Raw genomic sequence first — 24,037 nt, 5'->3', positions numbered from 1 at the left:
AGCCACAGAACCTGTGTACTTATGAGGTGTCCGGAATGAAAGGGATGAGGTGGTAACCCTATGGCGCTCCCATGCCGCCAACATTCCGGCGCTCCCATGCCGCCAACATTCCGGCGCTCCCACACTCCGGTCAGTGTATGGACAATCATTTGTTTCTGCAGAGTGCACTACTTATTAGAGCGCCTGCTCCCTCCTTGCATTACAAGACTGGTGTTATGTAATTGCAAACCAATAGTACAATCATATTTGCCTTCACCCTCCAGTTTAATGAAAGTGAACAGCGATGGGTTGCTTTGAGTTAGTATAAATTGCACCAATTCTCTTCATTATATGTAACCCCCTCCCCGATATAGGTACAGCATTACCCTCATTTTCCCAGAGTGCCTCGATGTGCTCCTTGGTTGTGCTGGGCGTCAGGTAGCCTCGCTTGGTTAATTCCAGGCTCTCGATCTCTGAAAAAGAAACGTAGCGGAAATTGCTGGCCGTATAAATTCAGAAGGATTGACGTTCCACGTGTACAATCATTTCACATACGGAGAGGGACCACCTCCATCTGTAAGACTATTCCATAACCCAATACAGAAATCCCAATCTACCTCTCCAATCACTGCACATACAATATACAACTAAGGGAACGGAGACAATTACTGATACCCTGCAGACGTATAGTTACTGTAAGTGTTGTGCATCTGAAAGTTTGTAGCCTTGAGGTAACTTTTACTAGAAAACATTGCTCTGAGGGCTACGGATGAAAGAGAAAGAGGTTGCTTTATTTAAGTCTCCGGCACATGACACAAAGCTGGAAGTGGCCATGATAACTCGGCAGCCAGTGTGACACACTGGCGGGACTGGGGAGACACGACACATGTGCCAGTGTGCAGAACACGCACATAAGCTCTGTCATGTTAGAAAGGTTTTGTACACCATGAACCAATAGGAAGACCCCACACATCATTCACCCTGTGATGTGAGAAGTCGAGGTGTGCACCCCGCATACGCATATGGATAGACTGACTCACTGTCCGCAGCTTTGGGGGCCCGTTCTTGATTCTTCTGTTTCGGCCTGGATGCCAATATTATGGTCAGCTTGCTGTTGTGCTCCTTCCTCACGACAGACCGCGGTGCGCTACGTGAAAAAAGAAAAAGAGAAAGGTGACCAATTTTTATATATATTTATATTAAAAAAATAAATAAAAATAGTAAATCACTTTCAGAACAGCGGCACAGCTTTTGCTGCACCGCTGCATTTTCTTCTAGTGTATTCTAGACTGCGCGGCTCCCAATCTTGCAGGAGGCTTATGGTACTATCACAGGACTCTCTCCCAATGAAAGACACAGGTGGAGCAGATGTACAACAGGGGTGGCCAAACCGGTCCTCAAGATCTACCAACAGTTCATGTATGTCAGGCCACCTGTGGATCTATAGTAGGAATGAATGCAGCATATTTGAAAATGTGACAGTTAGTAATGACCACAGCTGTACACCAGCTAGGTGATCTGGGTCACGTGACAGTAATGACCACAGCTGTGTACCAGCTAGGGAGTCTGGGAAACGTGACAGTTAGTAATGACTACAGCTGTGCACAAGCAAGGGAGTCTGGGAAATGTGACCGTTAGTAATGACTACTGCTGTGCACCAGCTAGGCGATTTGGAAAACGTGGACTGTTGGTAGATAACCAGGACTAGATTGGCCACCCCTGATGTAGAGTATTAAGCCTTCTAAATAGGGCCACTTGAGGTGTGGCCCATAGCAACCAGTCATTTTGTATCTAATTTATAAAAATGTGCTAGAGAAATGAAAGCAAGAGACTATTTGGTTTGCGACGGGCAACAGCTCCACTTGTCCGCTTTAGAAAGCTTGATAAACCTCCTCAAAAGGTCTGCAATAATGTCATAACGGGGACTGATCAGAAGAGTAGGTGATGGGAAGAAAATGTAGAACATTCTCCTAAAGAACTATGAAAGTCAATGAGAACAAAAGGGGGTTATTCTGATAAACTCGGAAAGTCACTCTCTAATGGACAAAACCATGTGCACTGCAGGTGGGGCAGATGTAACATGTGCAGAGAGAATTAGATTTGGGTGGGGTTTTACTTCAAAGTGAGATCTATATTGCAGTGTAAAAATAAAGCAGCCAGTATTTACCCTGCACAGAAACAATAAAACACCCAAATCTAAAGGCCCCCATACACTAGCCGATTTTGGTTCGATTTCGGCCAGATCAGTCGGATCTGGCCGAAATCGGACCAAAATCGGCTAGTTTTGATGTCCCCTCAGATCCGATGCGCGGTCCCGTGCGCATCGGATCTGCGTCGGGTGGTCGGACCTGCTGCACATCCGACCACCCGACTTGGGACCTAGTGGGGCGGCGCGGCGGTGGAGGGAGCAGGGGGGGCTGCGGGGGACACAGGCGGCATAGAGCTGGGCAGGGGGAGCCAGGAGCTGTCAGCACTGAATTAAAAAAAAAAGCCCATACAATGAATGGGCGGCCTGTGATTGGCTGAGCGCTCTCATATAGGCTTTTTTTTCTAGCACTGACAGCTCTCGGCTCCCTCTGCCCGGCTCTATGCCGCCTGTGTCCCCCGCAACGTCCCCAGCCCCCCCTGCTCCCACCAGCAGCCCTGCTCTGTAGCCCACCCCCTGCTCCCCGGGTTTTTTTACATGTGATAAATCGAGACGATTTATCACATGTAAAAAATGGCACATCAAGTGCCAATCTAATCAAGCTCCCCCGGGGAGCAGCCGGGGAAGCTCAGGGGGAAGTCGGGGGCGACTTGTCCTAAGGACAAGTCGCCCTAGTGTATGGGGGCCTTTACTCTCTCTGCACAGGTTACATCAGCCCCACCTGCAGTGCATTTGGTTTTGTCCACTAGAGAGTGATTGTGCCTTTCCGAGTGAATCAGAACAACCCCCATAGTGCAGAATGCTAATGCCGTAGCATTTTTAAAAAGGGGAGGATGGTTCCAACATAAATATATATTTTATTAAATAGAACAAGAACAACCAGTGCTGTTATTTATAGGAAGTTCATTAACAAGGTTGCAGCGGGCGCAAAATTCTGCGATGTTTAAGAACAAGAATTGAATGGAGGTGTGAATCAAGAACAGTTTCTGCTTCATGGACATGAAATTTGGGATTCTCTATGGTCGCTAGGGTCCGATTGTAGGTTTCGTAAAGAAAGCCTACAGAACTGAGATAACAGTTTGTGATTTATTAACCATAACGGACAGAGGGACAGATTCATTAAAGCAAAAAAGCCCACTACATGCAATGCCAGAGGTCTCTCCTGCCACCTAGTGGCTCGTTTGTGTATTGTGCGGCTTAGATTTCTCCGAAACCCTTCATTGTATAGTTGCAATACCCAATAAGTGGTATAGATGAAGAACAAGCAAGTGAAAGCAGATTGGTTCGCCTCACATTGTGCAGGACAATCAGAATAAATTGGTCCATGTCCGCAGAACTTTAGGATAAATTCACATTCGACATCAGAGATACTAGGTCTCACCTGCAACTAGGACACTTCTGGGAACGCATCTGCGATTTCCAGAAGTCACTGATCAGCTTGTTCCTGGCCACACAGATATTCTTCACCTGGGGAAATAGCGCCAATGACATTGGAGCATAAGAACCAATACTAAAATATGAATAGGTACGAAAAAGGGCTATACTTGTAAGCTCTACTGGGCCAATCCCCAGGAGGTGGGAACATTGGGGTTATGGACCCGGAGACCAATACAAGCCTGGCTATAGGGCACACTTACATATGCTCCGTCTGGCTTCTTCGGGTAGGCTTTCAGCACTTCTCTGGTGTAGGTTTCCAATTCTTCTTTAATTTCATTGCCACTAGCAGACGAATTCCCCTCTAAGAACTTCAGGCAAAGTATAAAAGACAAGTTAGCAAAAGAGTATTATAATGTGATACAGTAGAAACATCACACAGTATATAGAGGACAAACAGAATGAGGAACGGAACACGATTCAATCTTTGTGGTTACTATAAGCCTGATTCCCCAACTATTATTGGGTTTGGTCCAACACGGACTGTACTCACCCGGCTAAGAACGGCCTCCACTTCATAAACCTCTTTCAGGGCTCCTCGGGCTAGGATCTTCAGCTGGTAGAGCAGGAGATGGATGGCGGAACGGGAACAGGTCAGCAGCTGGCAATAGAAGCAAGAGCCTCGCACCAGCAGATACAGTTTCTAGATAAAAATGAACACAGACATGCAGAATTTAAATATATATTTTACTGGATGTTCTCCCCACAAATTCAGTCTGCTTAACCCCTTCCTGACGCAGCCAGTTTTTGCCTTCCTGACAGAGCCCTTTTTTTCAAATCTGACATGTATCACTTAAGTGGGGATAACTTTTTTTTGCTTTTACTTATCCCAGTGATTTTGAGATTGTTTTCTCGTGACACATTGTACTTCAAATTAGTGGTAAATTTGGGTCGATACAGTCTGTGTTTTTTTGTGAAAAATACCAAAATGTCGTAAAAAAAAATGGAAAATTTAGCAATTTGCAAAATGTTAAATTTTCTGCTTGTGAGACAAATAATCATACCACTCAAAATAGTTAATAACTAACATAGACCATATGTCTACTTTATGTTTCCATCATTATTTCAACTTCCTTTTAAATTTTTTGGACACTAGGAGGCTTAAAATATGAATAGCAAATTCTCAAATTTTCAAGAAAATTTCAAACACTGATTTTTTTAGGGACCAGTTCAGTTCTGATGTGACTTTGAGGGACTTGTATGTGAGACACCCCCATAAATGATGCCATTTCAAAAACTGCACCCCTCACAGTATTCAAAACAGCATTTTGGAAGTTTGTTAACCCTTTAGGTGTTTCACAGGAATTAAAACAAAGTGTAGGTGAAATTTCAAAATTTCATTTTTTTTGCAGATTTGCAATTTTAATACATTTTTCTAAGGAACACAGTAGATTTTACTAGAGAAATGTGACTAAAAATTGATTCCCCCAATTCTTTTGTTTTCATAAATATCCTATATGTGGCCCTAGTGTGCACGTTTACCAAACCACAGGCTTCATAATAGAAGGAGCACCTACTTGATTTTGGAGCCTCCTTTTTATGAGATTATTTTTTAGGAACCATGTAGGTTTCTAAGCACCATAAGATGCTAAAAGTTAGGAACCCCCCCCACAAGTGACCCCATTTTGCAAACTACACCCCTCAGGGAATTCATCTAGGGGTATAGTGTACATTTCAAACCCCCAGGGGTTTCACCAATTGTGGTACAACTGGGCAGTGAAAATGAAAAATTACATTTTTTACACAAAAATGCAGTTCTGGCTCCAAATTTGTCATTTTCCCAAGGAATGAAGGAGACAAAGCACCCCAAAATCTGTGCCCCAATTTCTCCCGAGTACGGCAATGCCTCACATGTGACCAAAAAATACCATTTGGGTGCATGGCAGGACTCAGAAGGGAAGGAGTGATTTTTGGATTTTGCAGCTCAGATTCTGGTGGAATGTTGGTGGGTGCTATGTCGCATTAGCAAGACCCCCGAAGCACCAATACAGTGGAACCCCCCCACAAGTGACCCCATTTTGCAAACTACACCCCTCAGGGAATTCATCTAGGGGTATAGTGTACATTTCAAACCCCCAGGGGTTTCACCAATTGTGGTACAACTGGGCAGTGAAAATGAAAAATTAATTTTTTTACACAAAAATGCAGCTCTGGCTCCAAATTTGTCATTTTCACAAGGAATGAAGGAGACAAAGCACCCCAAAATCTGTGCCCCAATTTCTCCCGAGTACGGCAATGCCTCACATGTGACCAAAAAATACCATTTGGGTGCATGGCAGGACTCAGAAGGGAAGGAGTGATTTTTGGATTTTGCAGCTCAGATTCTGGTGGAATGTTGGTGGGTGCTATGTCGCATTAGCAAGACCCCCGAAGCACCAATACAGTGGAACCCCCCCACAAGTGACCCCATTTTGCAAACTACACCCCTCAGGGAATTCATCTAGGGCTATAGTGTACATTTCAAACCTCCAGGGGTTTCACCAATTGTGGTACAACTGGGCAGTGAAAATGAAAAATTACATTTTTTACACAAAAATGCAGTTCTGGCTCACAATTTTTCATTTTCCCAAGGAATGAAGGAGACAAAGCACCCCAAAATCTGTGCCCCAATTTCTCCCGAGTACGGCAATGCCTCACATGTGACCAAAAAATACCATTTGGGTGCATGGCAGGACTCAGAAGGGAAGGAGTGATTTTTGGATTTTGCAGCTCAGATTCTGGTGGAATGTTGGTGGGTGCTATGTCGCATTAGCAAGACCCCCAAAGCACCAATACAGTGGAACCCCCCCACAAGTGACCCCATTTTGCAAACTACACCCCTCAGGGAATTCATCTAGGGGTATAGTGTACATTTCAAACCCCCAGGGGTTTCACCAATTTTGATACAACTGGGCAGTGAAAATGAAAAATTACATTTTATTACACAAAAATGCAGTTCTGGCTCAAAATGTTTCATTTTCATAAGGTATGAAGGAGAAAAAGCACCCGAAAATCTATGCCCTAATTTCTCCCGAGTATGGCAATGCCTCATATGTGACCAAAAAATACCAGTTGGGTGCATGGCAGGACTCAGAAGGGAAGGAGTGATTTTTGGATTTTGCAGCTCAGATTCTGGTGGAATGAATGGTGGGTGCTATGTGGCATTAGCAAGACCCCCGAAGCACGGTGAAATGATGAACCTAATAATCCATAGATGTGTGGTATATTTTAAAACACTCCTTTATACATAGGCCGGGTTTGTCGGGGCAAGTTTCACAGTGGAAAATAGTATCCTTTCTTATTCCTTTTTTATAGCAAACTTTGCACCTTTTTTGTGTCCTGCCCTTTCTTGCAGTGGAGGGGATTTCGTTAGGAAAATGCTGCCCTGGTACAATACGGGGGCCAGTACTAGAAGTACTGGGGCCCTCTGCCTGCTGGTTCCCAAATATTAGGCCCTTTATGACTTCCTCTTGAAAGTGCATAAATGTCCCCCTCTGGCTGGTAGAACGGAATAGCACGTAAGCGTTATACAGTGCCATCTGGATGATATACACGGCCAGCTTCTTGTACCAGATTTTTGTTTTCCGCAGGGCACTGTACGGCTTCAGTACCTGATCTGAAAGATCCACTCCGCCCATGTACCTATTGTAATCTAGGATACAATTAGGTTTTGAGGTGTGGGTACTGGTACCTCGTACAGGGACGGAGGTGGTACTGTCTCCATGAATTGTTGTCAGTATAAGGACATCCCTCTTGTCCTTATATTTGACCAACAACATATTTTCGGTGCATATTCCCCTGCTTTCACCCCTTCTCAGTACTTGGGCAATGTGCGTTTTTGGGAGGCCTCTTTGGTTCTTGCGCACAGTACCGCAAGCTGCTGTACCTCTTGAACCAAGGGCCTTAAACAGGGGGATGCTGGTGTAAAAGTTATCCACATAGAGGTGATAACCTTTATCCAGGAAGGGGTGCACTAAATCCCAGACAATTTTTCCACTAACACCTACGAGGGAGGGGGGGCATTCTGCCGGTTCAATTGTTGAATCCTTCCCTTCATATACCCTAAACCTGTGGGTGTACCCTGAGGTGCTTTCACACAGCTTATACATTTTTATGCCATACCTTGCCCTCTTACTGGGAAGGTACTGGCGGAATTTAACCCTTCCTTTAAAATGTATAAGGGACTCGTCGATACAAATAAATTTTTCAGGGATGTACATCTCTGCAAATTTGGCACTGAAATGATCAATGACCGGCCTGACTTTGAATAGCCGGTCAAAGGTGGGATCATCTCTGGGTGGGCACTGTGCATTATCGGTGTAATGTAAAAATTTAAGGATTATCTCAAAACGAGTCCGAGTCATGGCCATACAGTAAAGTGGGGTGCTGTACAGAACATCTGAACTCCAATATTGCCTAATTTCTGGCTTTTTTACTATGCCCATATGTAACACCAGACCCCAAAACGTCATCATCTCTACTGCATCTACAGGGGTCCACCTAGCAAATGATGACGTGGGGTTTTGAGCAATAAACTGCTGGGCATATAAATTACTTTGGTCCACCATTAAATTTATAAAATCATCAGAGAAAAATAATTTGAAAAAGTCAATTTCTCTGAGACCTGTTGAATCAAATTGGATTCCTGGGATGGCCAAAAACTCAGGAACCTGGGGCTCAAAATTGTCTGGTGGTGGGGTCCATACGGGATCAATCATTTGGGGGGGGGGGTCTCAGCTGCTCTACGGGGGCGTCTTTGAGGGGGTCCCTCATCACTAGAGGAGGAAGAGGAGCTTAAGACGAATCCTTCAAATTCCCCGCTTGCATCACTGGCTGTGTCAGAGTCAGAGGCAAGCATGGCATATGCCTTCTCCGCTGAATACATTCTTCTGGATGACTGGGATGACATTTGGGATGACATTTGGGATGCCATTTTTATTTTTGTGTTTCTGTAAGTGTAATGTTTCAACACGTGTATAGTGTAGGGGGGGGTACAAACTTTATTTCAACACGGGGGTATGTAGTGTGTAGTGTGTATGTAGTGCAGAAAAAAAAAATACTTTATACAGGAATTTGATCCCAATAAAAAAAAAAAAAATTGAAGGGGTTAAAAAAAAAAAAAAAAAAAAAAGGTCCTGCGCCAAAAATTGAGCACAGATGTTGGTCAGTAACGTCCGTCACTGAACAGCGCTCAAAGGCAACTGGACACCCACAAAAGCAACGTGGGTGTAAAAACAAAAAAAAAACAATTTAAAAAAACTGCAGAAAAAAAATGATATCAACCCTGTGCCAAAAATGCTGTTCAGTGATTGTACGTCACTGATCAGCGGCCACAGGACACCCACAAAAGCAACGTGGGTGTAAAAACAATTTAAGAAAATATACCACAGCACTCTCCAAAAAAAAAAAACAATTTAAAAAAATTGCAGAAAAAAATTATATCAACCCTGTGCCAAAAATGCTGTTCAGTGATTGTACGTCACTGATCAGCGCTCAGCGGCCACAGGACACCCACAAAAGCAACGTGGGTGTAAAAACAAAACCCCACTGCACTCCAAAAAAAACCCTGCAGATCTGTGATGCAACACTGATTAGCAGTGAGGGGCAGCAGGCACACAACCTGACAGGGTATATATAAAAAAAAAAAAAACCCTGGACCCCCAAAAAGTTGCTGATTAATTAATTTAAACTGATCAGCACAAAAGGGGGGGGCAGCAGGGGGGGCAGCAGTCAGTTGCACACGCAGCACAACCTTTGGTGCAACTGACAGGTATATATATATATATATATATATATATATATATATATATATATATATATATATATATATATATATATATATATATAAAAAAAAAAAAACCTGGACCCCCAAAAAGTTGCTGATCTTAATTAATTTAAACTGATCAGCACAAAAGGGGGGGCAGCAGGGGGGGCAGCAGTCAGTTGCACAGGCAGCACAACCTTTGGTGCAACTGACAAGTATATATATAAAAAAAAACCTCTGCACCCCCAAAAAGTTGCTGATCAGCTCAGATATAGTGATCAGCACAAAAGGGGGTGCAGCAGACACAAAATATAGCACTCTCTATCACTCTCTGTCACTATCTATCACTATCTATCACTATCTATCACTATCTATCACTATCTATCACTATCTATCACTATCTATCACTATCTATCACTATCTGTGACTCTATGACACTGCAGCAGCAGCACACAGGAAGTCACAAGATCCAGGAAGCATCCAGCTGCTGGCAGCACGCTACCAGCGGTGATCAGGTAAGTATCAGGCAAGGTTCGGGTATGTATAGCAGGACAGAGTGGCCGGTGACCGCTCTGCACGCAATTCCAGACCGGAATGGCGTCTGCAGCGCAGTCACCGTTAGTTTAAATGGCGCGCCTTGGCTGTGATTGGTCCGTCGGTCCAACGGACCAATCACAGCCTTGGGGGCAGGTGGGGTGAGGTGTCGTCGTCACCGATGACCCCCTCACACCCGGCGGTGATTGACACCTGTGTTACCGAGCGTCTGATTCGCCGGTAACACAGGAAAACGCTGCGAATGGCTGTTCACATTGAACAGCCAATCACAGCGATCGCCGACAAGGGGGCCGCATCGCCGCCCCCCCTGGGCATGCAGGGACATGTCTGCTGTCAGGGACAGCAGACATCGTCCCTCTGTCACTGCGTCTCTAGACGCAGTGACACTTTGAAGTCATGACGTATATATACGTCATGTGTCGGGAAGTACATCCCGGCCATGACGTATATATACGTCAAATGTCGGGAAGGGGTTAAAATACCCCAGGATGTTACCAACGGTCCATTAAATCTACAATAAATAATGGACAATAATGGGCAAAAAGGTGGAATGGTAATAAGATATAGCCTAATACAGGGGTTCCCAATCTTTTTCTAATCACGGCAACCTAGAGTATCAGAATTTTTCCACGGCACCCCTAGGCCCCAAAATATGTATATCAAATTAAGTAGATTATGTTTATATGTGCTTCTTAGGTTCAGTTATGTGGTAAAGGGCAGGATTTGGTTCTGATTGTACACATTTTATGATTAGCAGCCACCAGCACTGGTTTTGTCCAGAAATAATTGATCATAAATAATTTGAATTGGTCCTGGACGACCAACCCGAGGCACCCCTGCAAGTGTCCCAAGGCACCCCAGGGAGCCTAGGCGCACAGTTTGAGAACCACTGGCCTAATATGAATTCAACATTAATCTAAGCTGGGTGGGTGGAGAGGTGGATCTGAGCGGAGGAGAAGCTGGGTGTGTGGGCGGAGAGATGGATCTGAGTGGAGGAGAAGCTAGATGGGTGGGTGCAGAGATGGATGATAAGCTGGATGGGTGGGGGGGAATGGATCTGAGTGGAAGATAAGTTGGATGGGTGGGTGGAAAGATGGATCTTAGTGGAGGAGAACCTGGATGGGGGGGTGGATCTGAGTGGAGGAGAAGCTGGGTGGAAAGATGGATATGAGTGGAGGAGAAGCTTGATGGGTGGAGGGATGGATCAACTGTAAGTGGAGGAAGCTAGGTGAATGGAGAGATGGATAAATAGAAATTATATATCAACTTTATTACTGCTTAAGGGCAATATATGCAGTAGAATGAAGCCATGTCACCACTTTCATGCGTGATGATTGGCTGCTTCCCTGTACAGATTAGTTAAACCCAGAAACCAGCTGCATTAACTGTATGTAGGAGGTAACACTATGAAGACTTCATAACCAACACTACAACATAGGCAAAATGCCATGCAAATCAAACATGCCTTCTCAGGTTTCATCAACTAGATTGTAAACTCCTCCGAGCAGGGCCCTCTTCTCTTCACATGTCACTCACAGCTCTTAAACACTCAGTGACCATCTCTGTCCGCATACTCCTCTCCATCATTGGCCACCAGCCCCTAGTAGCACATTGGTCACGTTCTCACTGCTTACATTTAAGCTGTAATGTGTGTTGAACTGTGGAAGTAATTTTACCTGTACTCTATTTTGTTATTCATTACTGTAATGTTATGTTTGTCTCCCTGTACTGTTCCTCTGTACGGCGCTGCGAAACACTTGTAGCACCTTATTAATAATAATAATAATAATAATAATAATCATCAAGCAATACCTACATCAAACAGCAGGGGGTTGTAAAGGATCAATGGCAGCTCAATATGCCCAAGGTGTCCGGGGCAGTTGTGGAAATCCTGGGCACATGTGGTGCACACTTCCTTGCTGTCCGCGGGGCCCAGAGCCAGGTCGTACAGGCCGTTCACCATAGGGTTGCCCACAGAGTCCAGGTACTGAGGATTGGTGATGGCTTTTACACTCAGCATCCTAGAAGATAAGGGATACGTGTTGAAGTGAGACTTTCTCCAGTACAGAATCACTGCACAGTTGACAGGCCTGTGATTGGATGGTAGGAGATAATGGGGGTTATTCAGACCCGATCACAGCGGGGCGATCTTGCAGGTTCCTGAGATCTATAGCTGCCACCCAAGACAGAGTGTAATCCCGCCCCAAGCAAGCCTGCGAAAATTTTACAGCTCTGCGAATCCATTCTGACCATCGAATAACTTTCCCAGCATGTGTGCAACCCAGTACCTACTCTGCCAGTGCAATAGGAGCAGGCATATTGGGGCCGGCGCAAACATCACACGCCCTCCTTGATTGGACAAACCTGCGTTTTCCCCAACACTCCCAGAAAACGGGCAGATACCACCCACAAAAGCCAGTTTCCTGTCACTAAACTTGGGGACAGCTTGGATTAGAAAAGACACTGGGTTTCTTTGCAGAATGGCCGCGCATAAGCGCAGTATGATCTGTACAGTTGTTCTATAATCAATCAGCCACTGTGAGAAAACCCAGGCCAGCGATCAGATCTGAATAATCCCCAATGTGTGGAGGATGGGGAGATGTTAAACTCACGGTCATAGAAAGAGAAAGCATCATTCAGGCAGCAATAATGTATAACATAACAGAGTATGGTAATATTTGCAAGGCCACCTAATAAATAACAATTTGACAATATTAGTTTGTCCCCAGGTCATAAGAAACATACAGTGAGAAATTCATGTGTGCAGAAAATGTATCAGGGAATTATTATAGGGACAACATAGCATTAATAAAAAAGGTACAGAGCCAAAATAAACTGATCACAAATGGATGCTGTCACTTGCCACAAATAACATACTACAGAAGGTACATGCAATCCTTTCTGACCATTGTAAGATACAAGAACAACAAAAATAATATATTATACACAGCACATGGATACAATGTAGCAGTTATCAGTAATACAGAACTGAATATGACAGGACATGCCGCTGCTGACATGGGGCAATAATCACACAGTGACAGGACAGCAGCCGGATACCCCTGACATGGGGCAATAATTACACAGGGCAGCAGCTGGATACCATGGGGCAATAATCACACAATGCAGCAGCCGGATACCATGGGGCAATAATCACACAGGGCAGCAGCCGGATACCCCAGTCATGGGGCAATAATCACACAGGGCAGCAGCCGGATACCCCCGACATGGGGAAATAATCACACAGGGCAGCAGCTGGATACCATGGGGCAATAATCACACAGGGCAGCAGCCGGATACCCCAGTCATGGGGCAATAATCACACAGGGCAGCAGCCGGATACCACAGTCATGGGGCAATAATCACACAGGGCAGCAGCTGGATACCATGGGGCAATAATCACACAGGGCAGCAGCCGGATACCCCTGACAAGGGTCAATAGTCACACAAGACATGTACAGGGCAGCAGCTGGATACCCCTGACATGGGGCAATAATCACACAGGGCAGCAGCTGGATACCATGGGGCAATAATTACACAGGGCAGCAGCCGGGTACCCCAGTCATGGGGCAATAATCACACAGGGCAGCAGCCGGATACCCCCAACATGGTTAAATAATCACACATGCCAGGTACAGGGCAGCAGCCGGATACCCCCGACATGGGGCAATACTAGTCACACAGGGCAGCAGCCGGATACCCCCGACATGGGGCAATACTAGTCACACAGGGCAGCAGCCGGATACCCCCGACATGGGGCAATACTAGTCACACAGGGCAGCAGCCGGATACCCCCGACATGGGGCAATACTAGTCACACAGGGCAGCAGCCGGATACCCCCGACATGGGGCAATACTAGTCACACAGGGCAGCAGCCGGATACCCCCGACATGGGGCAATACTAGTCACACAGGGCAGCAGCCGGATACCCCCGACATGGGGCAATACTAGTCACACAGGGCAGCAGCCGGATACCCCCGACATGGGGCAATACTAGTCACACAGGGCAGCAGCCGGATACCCCCGACATGGGGCAATACTAGTCACACAGGGCAGCAGCCGGATACCCCCGACATGGGGCAATACTAGTCACACAGGGCAGCAGCCGGATACCCCCGACATGGGGCAATACTAGTCACACAGGGCAGCAGCCGGATACCCCCGACATGGGGCAATACTAGTCACACAGGGCAGCAGCCGGATACCCCCGACATGGGGCAATACTAGTCACACAGGGCAGCAGCCGGATACCCCCGACATGGGGCAATACTAGTCACACAGGGCAGCAGCCGGATACCCCCGACATGGGGCAATACTAGTCACACAGGGCAGCAGCCGGATACCCCCGACATGGGGCAATACTAGTCACACAGGGCAGCAGCCGGATACCCCCGACATGGGGCAATACTAGTCACACAGGGCAGCAGCCGGATACCCCCGACATGGGGCAATACTAGTCACACAGGGCAGCAGCCGGATACCCCCGACATGGGGCAATACTAGTCACACAGGGCAGCAGCCGGATACCCCCGACATGGGGCAATACTAGTCACACAGGGCAGCAGCCGGATACCCCCGACATGGGGCAATACTAGTCACACAGGGCAGCAGCCGGATACCCCCGACATGGGGCAATACTAGTCACACAGGGCAGCAGCCGGATACCCCCGACATGGGGCAATACTAGTCACACAGGGCAGCAGCCGGATACCCCCGACATGGGGCAATACTAGTCACACAGGGCAGCAGCTGGATACCCCTGACATGGGGCAATACTAGTCACACAGGGCAGCAGCCGGATACCCCTGACATGGGGCAATACTAGTCACACAGGGCAGCAGCCGGATACCCCCTGACATGGGGCAATACTAGTCACACAGGGCAGCAGCCGGATACCCCCTGACATGGGGCAATACTAGTCACACAGGGCAGCAGCCGGATACCCATGACATGGGGCAATACTAGTCACACAGGGCAGCAGCCGGATACCCCTGACATGGGGCAATACTAGTCACACAGGGCAGCAGCCGGATACCCCTGACATGGGGCAATACTAGTCACACAGGGCAGCAGCCGGATACCCCTGACATGGGGCAATAATCACACAAGACAGGTACAGGGCAGCATAGCAGGTTACCTGATCTCCTCGGAAGAGTATATCCGGAAGGAGATGTCCTGCATGCGCCGCCACGGTATATCCTTGGAGAGCAGCATTTTGCTGCTGGGTGAGTGCTAGCTCCTGGGCCAAGCTTCATACACACTATCTGCTCCCACACGTGCGGCACACGGATGTGGGACGTACCACTGGGCAGACAGCACAGAGGGGTGGCCCGGATAGGTTACATCCGCGCTGTATGATGCCCCTGATACCGGGTGCCCGATGCGGGTAATAATGAGGTCACATCCATGTAATTCCCCGGACGGAGAGGTCGGCCTGTGTGAGCCGTGACACGCGTGGCATAACAGGGGCTCCCCCTCTCCAAGTGGTACAGTCCGAGCGCCGAGACTCCGGCATCATGGCGGCGCTGTGCTGTGCGACCCTGCGGAGTGTCTGTGCCCGGTCGGCCGGGACATCGGGGCTCAGGTGCCGCTGGGGTTACTGCTGGGGAGGGGGCAATGCATAGGGATGGTGTATTACCCCTGGCATGAGGCATTTCATGTCTTCTTGCCTCTGCCACAGAGTCTGTAGGTGTATTACCCCTGGCAGAGGGCATTTCATGGGGTATGGGTAAAATCCGGAATCGGATAAGACACCGGAATGCCGGACTGGACATCAAACTCTGCATTCCGGAGCTTGTAGTATCCGGTCCGGGGGTGTCCTGTCCGGGGGTGCTCCATCTGATGAGGCTGCTCTCGCACCTGTCACCTGGGAGAGGAGAGCGGGGAGAATACAGCCTCACCGCATGGTCCGGGGGTGTAATAAAAACTGGAACGGTCCAGACCACACGGGGAGGCTGTAATATCCCCTTCCCCATGTCCCTGGTGTGAGCAATCACAGGCATCCCCCCGGACAAGACACCACCTGCATGGGACACCCCTCGGACCAGACACTATAAGCTCCGGAATGCAGAGTTTGATGTCTGGTCCGGCGTTCCGGTGTCTTATCCGGGTCCGGTTTTTACTTAGTCCCCATTTCATGTCCTGTTACCTCTGCCACAGAGTCTGTAGGTGTATTACCCCTGGCAGGGGGGGCATTTCATGTCCTCTTACCTCTGCCACAGAGTCTGCGGGTGTATTACCCCTGGCAGAGGGCATTTCATGCCCTGTTGCCTCTGCCACAGAGTCTGCGGGTGTATTACCCCTGGCAGAGGGCATTTCATGTCCTGTTACCTCTGCCACAGAGTCTGTAGGTGTATCACCCCTGGCAGGAGGCATTTAATGTCCTGTTACTTCTGCCGCAGAGTCTGTAGGTGTATTACCCCTGGCAGAGGGCATTTCATGTTCTGTTGCCTCTGCCACAGAGTCTGTAGGTGTATTACCCCTGGCAGAGGGGCATTTCCTGTCCTCTTACCTCTGCCACAGAGTCTGTAGGTGTATTACCCCTGGCAGAGGGCATTTCATGCCCTGTTGCCTCTGCCACAGTGTCTGCGGGTGTATTACCCCTGGCAGGGAGCATTTAAATGTTGTGGCTGGCAGGGTAAGCCGGTATGAGACGTGTAGTCTCACAACATTCAGAGAACCCAGGGCAATGTATATTAGTTGTCAATATACAGTATGTTCTTGTATTTTATCTGTGTGATAAGGTGTGCAGGTAGTATATGGTATTAGTCTTTCATAAACTGTAATGTAGTTACACCTAATATGAAGCAATATCCTTTTAGTATTAATTATTTAGCATTATAAAGATCTCTATACATAACTGTATGACACTGTCTGGGCAGTGGGTGGAATCTATCCATGAAGTATCTCCTGTGTGTTAGTGGATATGGCGCCTTTCCTTACCATTTTTAATTCCATCACCTGTATAATTAAATTTTAATCCCTATAATATTTTTATATTTTCCAGGCATTTGTCGGGGAAGTTTTCACAACTTGGACTGAGCAGACCTGGTATGGAAACGCTACATCACTACCTGCCTAGACCATGATAAAGGGTGAAATGTACTAAGCCACTAAGTCTTGAAAAGGTATATAATGGAGAGTGATAAGCCACCAACCAATCAGCTCCTATCTGTTATTTTTCAAACACAGCCTGTAACATGGCAGGTAGGAGCTGATTGGCTGGTGGTTTATCACTCTAATGGGCCCTACACACATAGCGATGTGTGCAGGGCTACCTAGCTATGCTAGGTCGGGCTGTGCTGCGCCGCTATCGCATAGCACACAGAGCTGACAGCTCACACACAGAGCGAGCTGTCAGCTCTGTGTGCTAAGCGAGCAGACAGCGCCAGTGTTCTCCGGTGGGAGAACACTGCCGATGCCGAGATTGATGGACACTGTCCATCAATCTCGGCCAGCGATAAAGACGCGCGGGGACGCGCACGGCTGCCGATATAGCCCCCACACATACACCGATGTGAGGGCATTTGCTAAGCGACTTTGCCAAACTAAGCAAAATCGCTTACAAAATGCCTTAATATCGGCATGTGTGTAGGCCGTATTAGGGCCAGTTGTATTAAGCTTACACAAGTGATAAAATGGAGAGTCATAAACAGCCAGCCAATCAGCTCCTACCTGTCATGTTACAGGCTGGGTTTGAAAAAGTTCAAGCAGGAGCTGATTGGCTGGCTGTTTATCACTCTCCATTTTATCAGTTTTTGAAGCTTGATACATCTGGCCCTAAGCCCAGGGGCGAATTTAGGGGTCAGGCCGCCCCTAGGCACAACATTTTTGCCCCCCCCTATTTTAACATATATATTAGTAGGTTATATAATATAAATGTATGACCACAGGCAGCAAGCTCAGACAGTCACATTAAATACATACAGTCGCAAGTACAGATCCCTTTCCGTCCCAGTGGATGGAGAGACCATTCTTACTGCTGAGCTGATGCTAGCTGCCCCACAACCCTGGGGCATGCACGCACACCAGCAGGCATCAGCCCTGCCTCTCTACTCTCACCCTCAGTCTGTGACCCCTATCCTCATACCCAGGCCAGAGCCAGCTTCTGCAGCAGCAGCTCCATGGCGGACTTCCTGGCAGCGTCCTGTGTGCACAGGAGTAGCTAGGCAACATGGTGTCCAGAGCAAGGCTATGTTTTGCCACCCCCTCTCATAGTAATTTTTCTTTCTTATAGTAATGCCCAGTCCACATTATTCCACACACCATAATGCCCAGTACACATTATTATACATACCATCATGCCCATTGCACATTATGGCACACCGTAATGCCCACTGCCTCACGGCTCCTGTCCGCTCCTCCAAGGGCTGCCATCAGAAATTTTGGTTGCCTGGGACTGACCAGATAGACAGCCTCTCCAAGATGAGCATCGGTGTGGCCGGCTAAACATGTCACCACAAGAAGTGCACTAAACTCAATCCTAATATTCTGATTTACAGTGAAATAGCCAGATCCATAATACAGAAAGCATTCATTGTACCCACATGGCACAGCTCAGTGCCTGCCTATGCGGAACAGCTTCAATGCACACAGTATTGCCACCCTACACTACCTGGGTTGCAGCTTCAGTTGGCACAGTGCCTGCCCTCACTCATATTATTTATTTAAAGATGGAAGAATATAAATGACAATATGAATATAAATTGATTTGATCCAAAAATATGAATAAAAAAAGAATATGAATATGTAAAGATTTACAAATACATATCACTGCCAGGGTGTTGCTAGTAAAATACATTATACCTGTATTTTATATCTATTAATCGCACACAAATAGATCACACCAAAAAAAAAAACATACACAAAAGTATTTAATCAGCACTGATGTAGGGTCATGGCTTTCCCTACCTTTACCTAGCAAAGAACAGTCCCCTCTCCTGCAGCAGCGTCTTTCAGCTGCTCTCACTGAGATTCCTTCTCAACAAGCTGCCGGGCATTCTTATATACACACCGGAGCGCTGATCTCTTTACAGCCAGCATCCTTTAGATGCGGTCTGCTGCCCACTGTATGATCCGTACCCGGAGGGAGGCCAGGAGGGGGAGAAATAATGTCACACACAGTGACAGGCGCACACTGACAGAACGGGCGCGCCACTCCGCTCAGCTGTCACTACCCATTCTATACACAGCACCAATCATCTGTGGGTGTAGAATAGCCAATGGGCGCTGGGCGGCAGTGAGCCTAAGACAGTGAGAGGCGGAGCCTCCAGGCTACGCCGTGGGACTGAGTCCAACAGTTATTTCATTTGCAAGGCTGAGCAAACGGGCAGCGGTGAGTGATGAGCGGCGTGGCCGGCGATTAGGGTGCCGCACACCAATGCCGCCCGGCTCCACCATGCTGCTTCTGCCTGGACTGGTCACGGTGATGACTATTAAGACATGGCCAGGCAGTCTGCCATGCCGCCCCTAATAGCTGCCACCCGTAGGCCCGTGCCTCACGGGCCTAGTCACAAATCCGGCCCTGCCTAAGCCAATCAGCTCTTAACTGCCATGTTAGAGGTTGGGTTTGAAAAATAACAGGTAGGAGCTGATTGGCTGGTTGCTCATCACTCTCCACTTAATTACTTTTTGAAGCTTGATACATCTGGCCCTATATTTTTTCTGGCCCAAAGAGACCGCAGGCTTATTCCGGAGAGAGCCCTACTAGGCCACATGGGGAGGGCGCTATTGCTGTCCCTGGTAGGAAATGTTTATATAACCACTGTTTTATTAGATATCTACAGACTGCATTTGTTCTGGAAATCTGTCCTTGGAATTTTTTTTTATTTTGGAATAGGATAAGTGTTAGGTTCCTTATACATTATAGCTATGCAGTTATATGATTTCTCTATAACCACCATTTAAATAATCTCTTTGTATTTCCTGTCAGCTCTATGGAGGTCGGCCCTGAACCCACATGGAACCAGCCATGTACGGAACCTGTCTGGATTATGCGTCACACAAAGACTCTTTCTGCCTGTAGTAACTGGCCCAGCACCTGCCCAGCGCACGACCATTCTCAGCCGGTAAATACATTGTGTTGTTACTGATCATTGCTTGTTTGAGGTTTTTCTTTTAATTTACAATTAAATTGTTTATATAGTGTTCATTGTAGCACCCGCCATCTTTGAAAACCCATGCAGTTCCTCTTCTCTGCATGGGGTGTCCCTGTCTGCTGTAGTGCTGCTTCTAGCGCAGTGTGGTCTATATATCAGCACTGATATGCAAACCAAACCTGTGCTAGAAACACCACAGCAGCCAGTGACACCCCAGAGAGGGAACAGGAACTCCATGGGTTTTCAAAGATAGCGGGTGCCAAATCTAATGGGGCATACGCATATAGTGATATGTACCAGCGATTTTGACATAGATCGCTGAACGCGATCGCTCGTTTCACCAAACACGGGCGATGTGCAGTCTCTTTCTAGAGGTGTGTATATACAGTGCAATATGGTCGCTGAGCGATTTTGGCTTGCTATTGGTCAGCAGCCATATTGCACAGTGTATCGTTGCTCTCAGCGACTTTTTAGACTTTACTGACAAGTCATCACTGAAAAGTCAAAATTGACCAGCGACCATTAAGGGCTGGCTGCGGGAGCGAGCTCCTTGGATTTATCGCCCTGTACATGGTATGGTCGCTCAGTGACACTGTCTAATACAGGGCATTGCTATCAATATGGGCCCTACACGCACAGTGATGTGTAATTAATTTCTAAGCAGTCTTGTCCTTTATCGCTACGTGTGTAGGCCCCATAAGTGGTTATACATCCAGGGGATCTGCAGTTACTGCTTAAGATTTGCAAGCAAAGGAATAAAGGTTAGCAACTGTGCAAAACCATGCTGCACTGCAGTTGGGGCAGATGTAACATGTGCAGAGAGAGTTAGATGTGGGTGAGGTGTGTTCAAGCTGAAATCTAAGTTGTAGTGTCAAAATTAAGCTATCCTCTGCGGGCTACATGCAAATGCAGCCATTATTTACCCTACAACAATACAGATGCATTTAGTCCCCTTAAATTACAACATGGTTTGTTCCAGACTAGAAGTTGTTGTTTTTGTTGTTGTTGTTTTACTGAATCTGGCCCTTAGATGCTTGTTTCCATCAACAAAATTGCTGAAAGATCTGTACTTTTGCCGTATCGCACTCGATTATATGTTGTCTTTCTTGGTTCTGTCATTACAGAATAACACCGCTGCTTTCGTCCATCCTTCATCAGCCTTCAAGAACTGTCACGTATCATGGCGTGCGTAAAGGAAAGAGAAAGTCTGTGAAAGCTGTGGTACAGCGCTTTCTGCGCCTGCACTGCGGCCTGTGGGTCCGGAGAAAGGTCAGCTCGGCCGATTGTATCGTCAAATATAAAAGGGGGGAATGAGCGCTAATATGGTTTTAAAAAGAGGAAAGGAAAAGGATAGTTTAAAAGTGTGGAGAAACACCTGAAAAGCAAAATGTACGAGGACGAGCCTTTCAACGCGTTTCATGCTTGCAAAGCACTTTTTCAAAAATGCATCCATTGCATTTCAAGAATCCATTCTTGAAAAAGTGCTTTGCAAGCACGAAACGCGTTGAAAGGCTCGTCCGTGGATCATCTCTGTGCCTCCAGCTTCCCCAGCAAGTTTCCTCCGTCCATAGAGAACAAGAGCAGGCTCTCGCCTTATCGAGTGACGTCACCCGGCAGACGGAGTGAAGACGAGCGGCAATTACACAGCCGCAGCACGCCGTCCTCAGTGCCTTGCATCTCGCTTGTTTAGAGGTAGGGTGAGCGCAGTTACCACGGACATTACACATTAGCCCAAAAGAGCTGTAAACAGTTTTTGCTAACATTTTGCTTTTCAGGTGTTTCTCCACACTTTTATACTATCCTTTTCCTTTCCTCTTTTTTAAACCATATTCGCGCTCATTCCCCCCTTTTATATTTACCAATTTTATTGAGCAGCTTTTTTTCATTAGTTTTTTAGAGCAGTATACACCAAACTTTGATTGTATCGTCAGCTCGATGTGAATGAATCATCCCTGCGTCACCTGTCACCTTAAACATTCATTTCAATGTTTTTATTTATTTTATTTTACTTGCTAAGAAATTTCACGGCCTGTTTGATAACTTTTTAAAGCCTTTTTGTAGAATTGCTTTAGTACAGCAGAAAAACCGTTGTAAAAAACCTTCCCCAAGCACTAGGATTTTATATCGATAGAATTTATGATGCATGTAACTAGAACAGTTTGCAAACAAAGGTCCTGATTCAGAGATTCATGCTAACCCAATGGTTAACGCTCGTCTCTGATGGTGGGAAGATTCTGTGTGCACAGGATGTGTGCTGTGTATGTGTAGCCCTCTGGATTCCCCAAGCATGTCAATCATGCTGCGGTGTTGCCGGGGGCGTCAGTTTTAAAGGAGGAAAGATGACAGGGTCTGCTGTACATGGCTGCACGCAGGTTTCCTGGCCGTACAAGTTGCCAGGCTGCAGCTTATGCTGCCTGGCCAAACCAAAGTGGTGGAGATCTGAGGCAGCATCTACGGATGTTGCATTTGGATTGCAATGCAGGAGGTGTCTATGTCATTTGCATTTTTTTTTTTTTTTTGATGGACAGAATTGCAAAGCCGCTTGGGCGAGGGTCGGCAATTCTTTCCATCTATGAAACAGGCCCTAAGTCTGTAGGATGCCTGTAAGCCTGAACTCATCCTGTGTCTGAACCTCTGTTTGCCCATCACTGTTTGCAGGCTGGCTACAAGAAGAAGCTGTGGAAGAAGTCGGCTTCCAGGAAGAAACGCCTGCGGGAAATCGTCATCTGTAACAAGACGCAGAGCAAGTTGCTGGATAAAATGACCACGTCTTTCTGGAAGAGGAGAAACTGGTATATCAACGACCCCTACCAGAAATACCATGACCGCACCAACCTGAAAGTGTAGGCCCAGGTGCCTGGCTGTCTCCTCTATTGTACATGAACTGTCGCTAAATGCAATAAAGTCTTTCTCTCTCTATATTTTTTTTACTGTGTACTTCAATAAAGATTTGCATCCATTATGTGATTAAAGGTGACATACAAGTGCCTCATGATACAGAGAACCACTAGTGCCTAGTTCAGAGGTTCACCCCTAGGCCAAAAGTTTCTTTATTGGGAAACTAGTTAAAAACCCATCAGACCTCCAATCTCTGTCTTTCACAGCTCCAGAATTGGCATGGCTGCAAATTTGCCAAAATTTTTTTTAAATTTTGCCAATTTTCACTCATGATGGAAAAATCGACTGAATAGTGTAAATCTAATACACCCTAAAAATGGGTAAAACGTGACGATTTTTTTTCTCTACTGGTGAATAATTTGTCCAGGGTTGAATTGTTCCCCCCTTAACCTTTATGTGTAGATGATAAAAAAATTTTTTTTTAAATAAATTGTGTTTATATTTCATCCTTAGGTTCAGTTATGTGGGGAAGGACAGGATTTATTTCTGTTTGCCCACATTTTATTACTGGAAGCCACCAGTACTGGGTTTTTTTGCCCATTACAAGAGCCACAAATAATTTGATTTGTTCCTTTACCGCCAATCCAATGCACCCCTGCAAGTGTCCTGAGGTATGTGTGGTGCATCGATACAGCTGGTATAGAGTGTGTGGGCAAACCGCCCATTGCAGATCCTCATAAGCGGCCAGGAGATCCTGCCTCTGGCTTCACAATAAATGGCGGTGACACGCCTCTCTTTTCACCGCACCCTTCCCTGCTCAAACGGCATCAGACTATGGGCCTGATCACAGGACAAATTTGTTCTCAAAATGGGCAAAACCGTGCACTTCAGGTTGGGCAAATAACGTGCAGAGAGAGTTAGATTTGGGTGGGGTGTGTTTAAATGGAAATCTAAACTGCAGTGTAAAAATAAAGCAGCCAGTATTTACCCTTCACAGAAACAAAATAACTTCCCCCCCCCCCCTCCAATCTAACTCTGCACATGTTGCATCTGGCCTGCCTGTAGTGCAAACGGTTATGCCTATTTTGAATATCAAATGCAGATACTTTGGCATCTGTATTAGCAACATACTGTACATCTCTTCGGAAGTGTACACATAGCAGCAGTTTCCCCCTGGTGTGAGATCCATAAAATATGCATAATACTTAATGCACAGCTGAAAACATGAATACGGCTGCACCTCT

The 24,037-nt window shown here is 46.6% G+C and overlaps 2 protein-coding genes across 2 annotated transcripts in view; one reads left to right on the top strand and one right to left on the bottom strand.

Annotated features, from left to right (window-relative positions):
- The window catches only part of POLR1A (RNA polymerase I subunit A), a 94,899-nt gene extending 79,588 nt beyond the window's left edge, over positions 1 to 15,311 (bottom strand). The window contains exons 1-7 of the mRNA XM_083146587.1: positions 14,996 to 15,311; positions 11,674 to 11,878; positions 4,053 to 4,202; positions 3,763 to 3,870; positions 3,507 to 3,592; positions 1,020 to 1,126; positions 366 to 452 (exon numbers count right to left, since the gene is read on the bottom strand). Coding sequence (XP_083002713.1) covers positions 366 to 452; positions 1,020 to 1,126; positions 3,507 to 3,592; positions 3,763 to 3,870; positions 4,053 to 4,202; positions 11,674 to 11,878; positions 14,996 to 15,072 — 820 coding nt within the window. The 5' untranslated portion in view covers positions 15,073 to 15,311. The remainder of the gene's footprint in view (positions 1 to 365; positions 453 to 1,019; positions 1,127 to 3,506; positions 3,593 to 3,762; positions 3,871 to 4,052; positions 4,203 to 11,673; positions 11,879 to 14,995) is intronic.
- On the top strand, positions 15,238 to 22,874 carry MRPL35 (mitochondrial ribosomal protein L35). The gene is made up of 5 exons (XM_083146714.1): positions 15,238 to 15,442; positions 16,865 to 16,908; positions 19,790 to 19,925; positions 21,080 to 21,224; positions 22,614 to 22,874. The coding sequence occupies exons 1-5, from the start codon at positions 15,375 to 15,377 to the stop codon at positions 22,800 to 22,802; spliced, it is 582 nt and encodes a 193-aa protein (XP_083002840.1). The 5' UTR covers positions 15,238 to 15,374; the 3' UTR covers positions 22,803 to 22,874.
- Positions 22,875 to 24,037: the final 1,163 nt, after the last annotated feature.

The sequence above is a fragment of the Crinia signifera genome, chromosome 1 (assembly GCF_055691185.1).
Source record: "Crinia signifera chromosome 1, ASM5569118v1, whole genome shotgun sequence".
Classification (NCBI taxonomy): Eukaryota; Metazoa; Chordata; class Amphibia; order Anura; family Myobatrachidae; genus Crinia; species Crinia signifera.
Note: the sequence above shows the minus strand (reverse complement) of the source record. Positions and strands in the feature narration are given on the sequence as shown.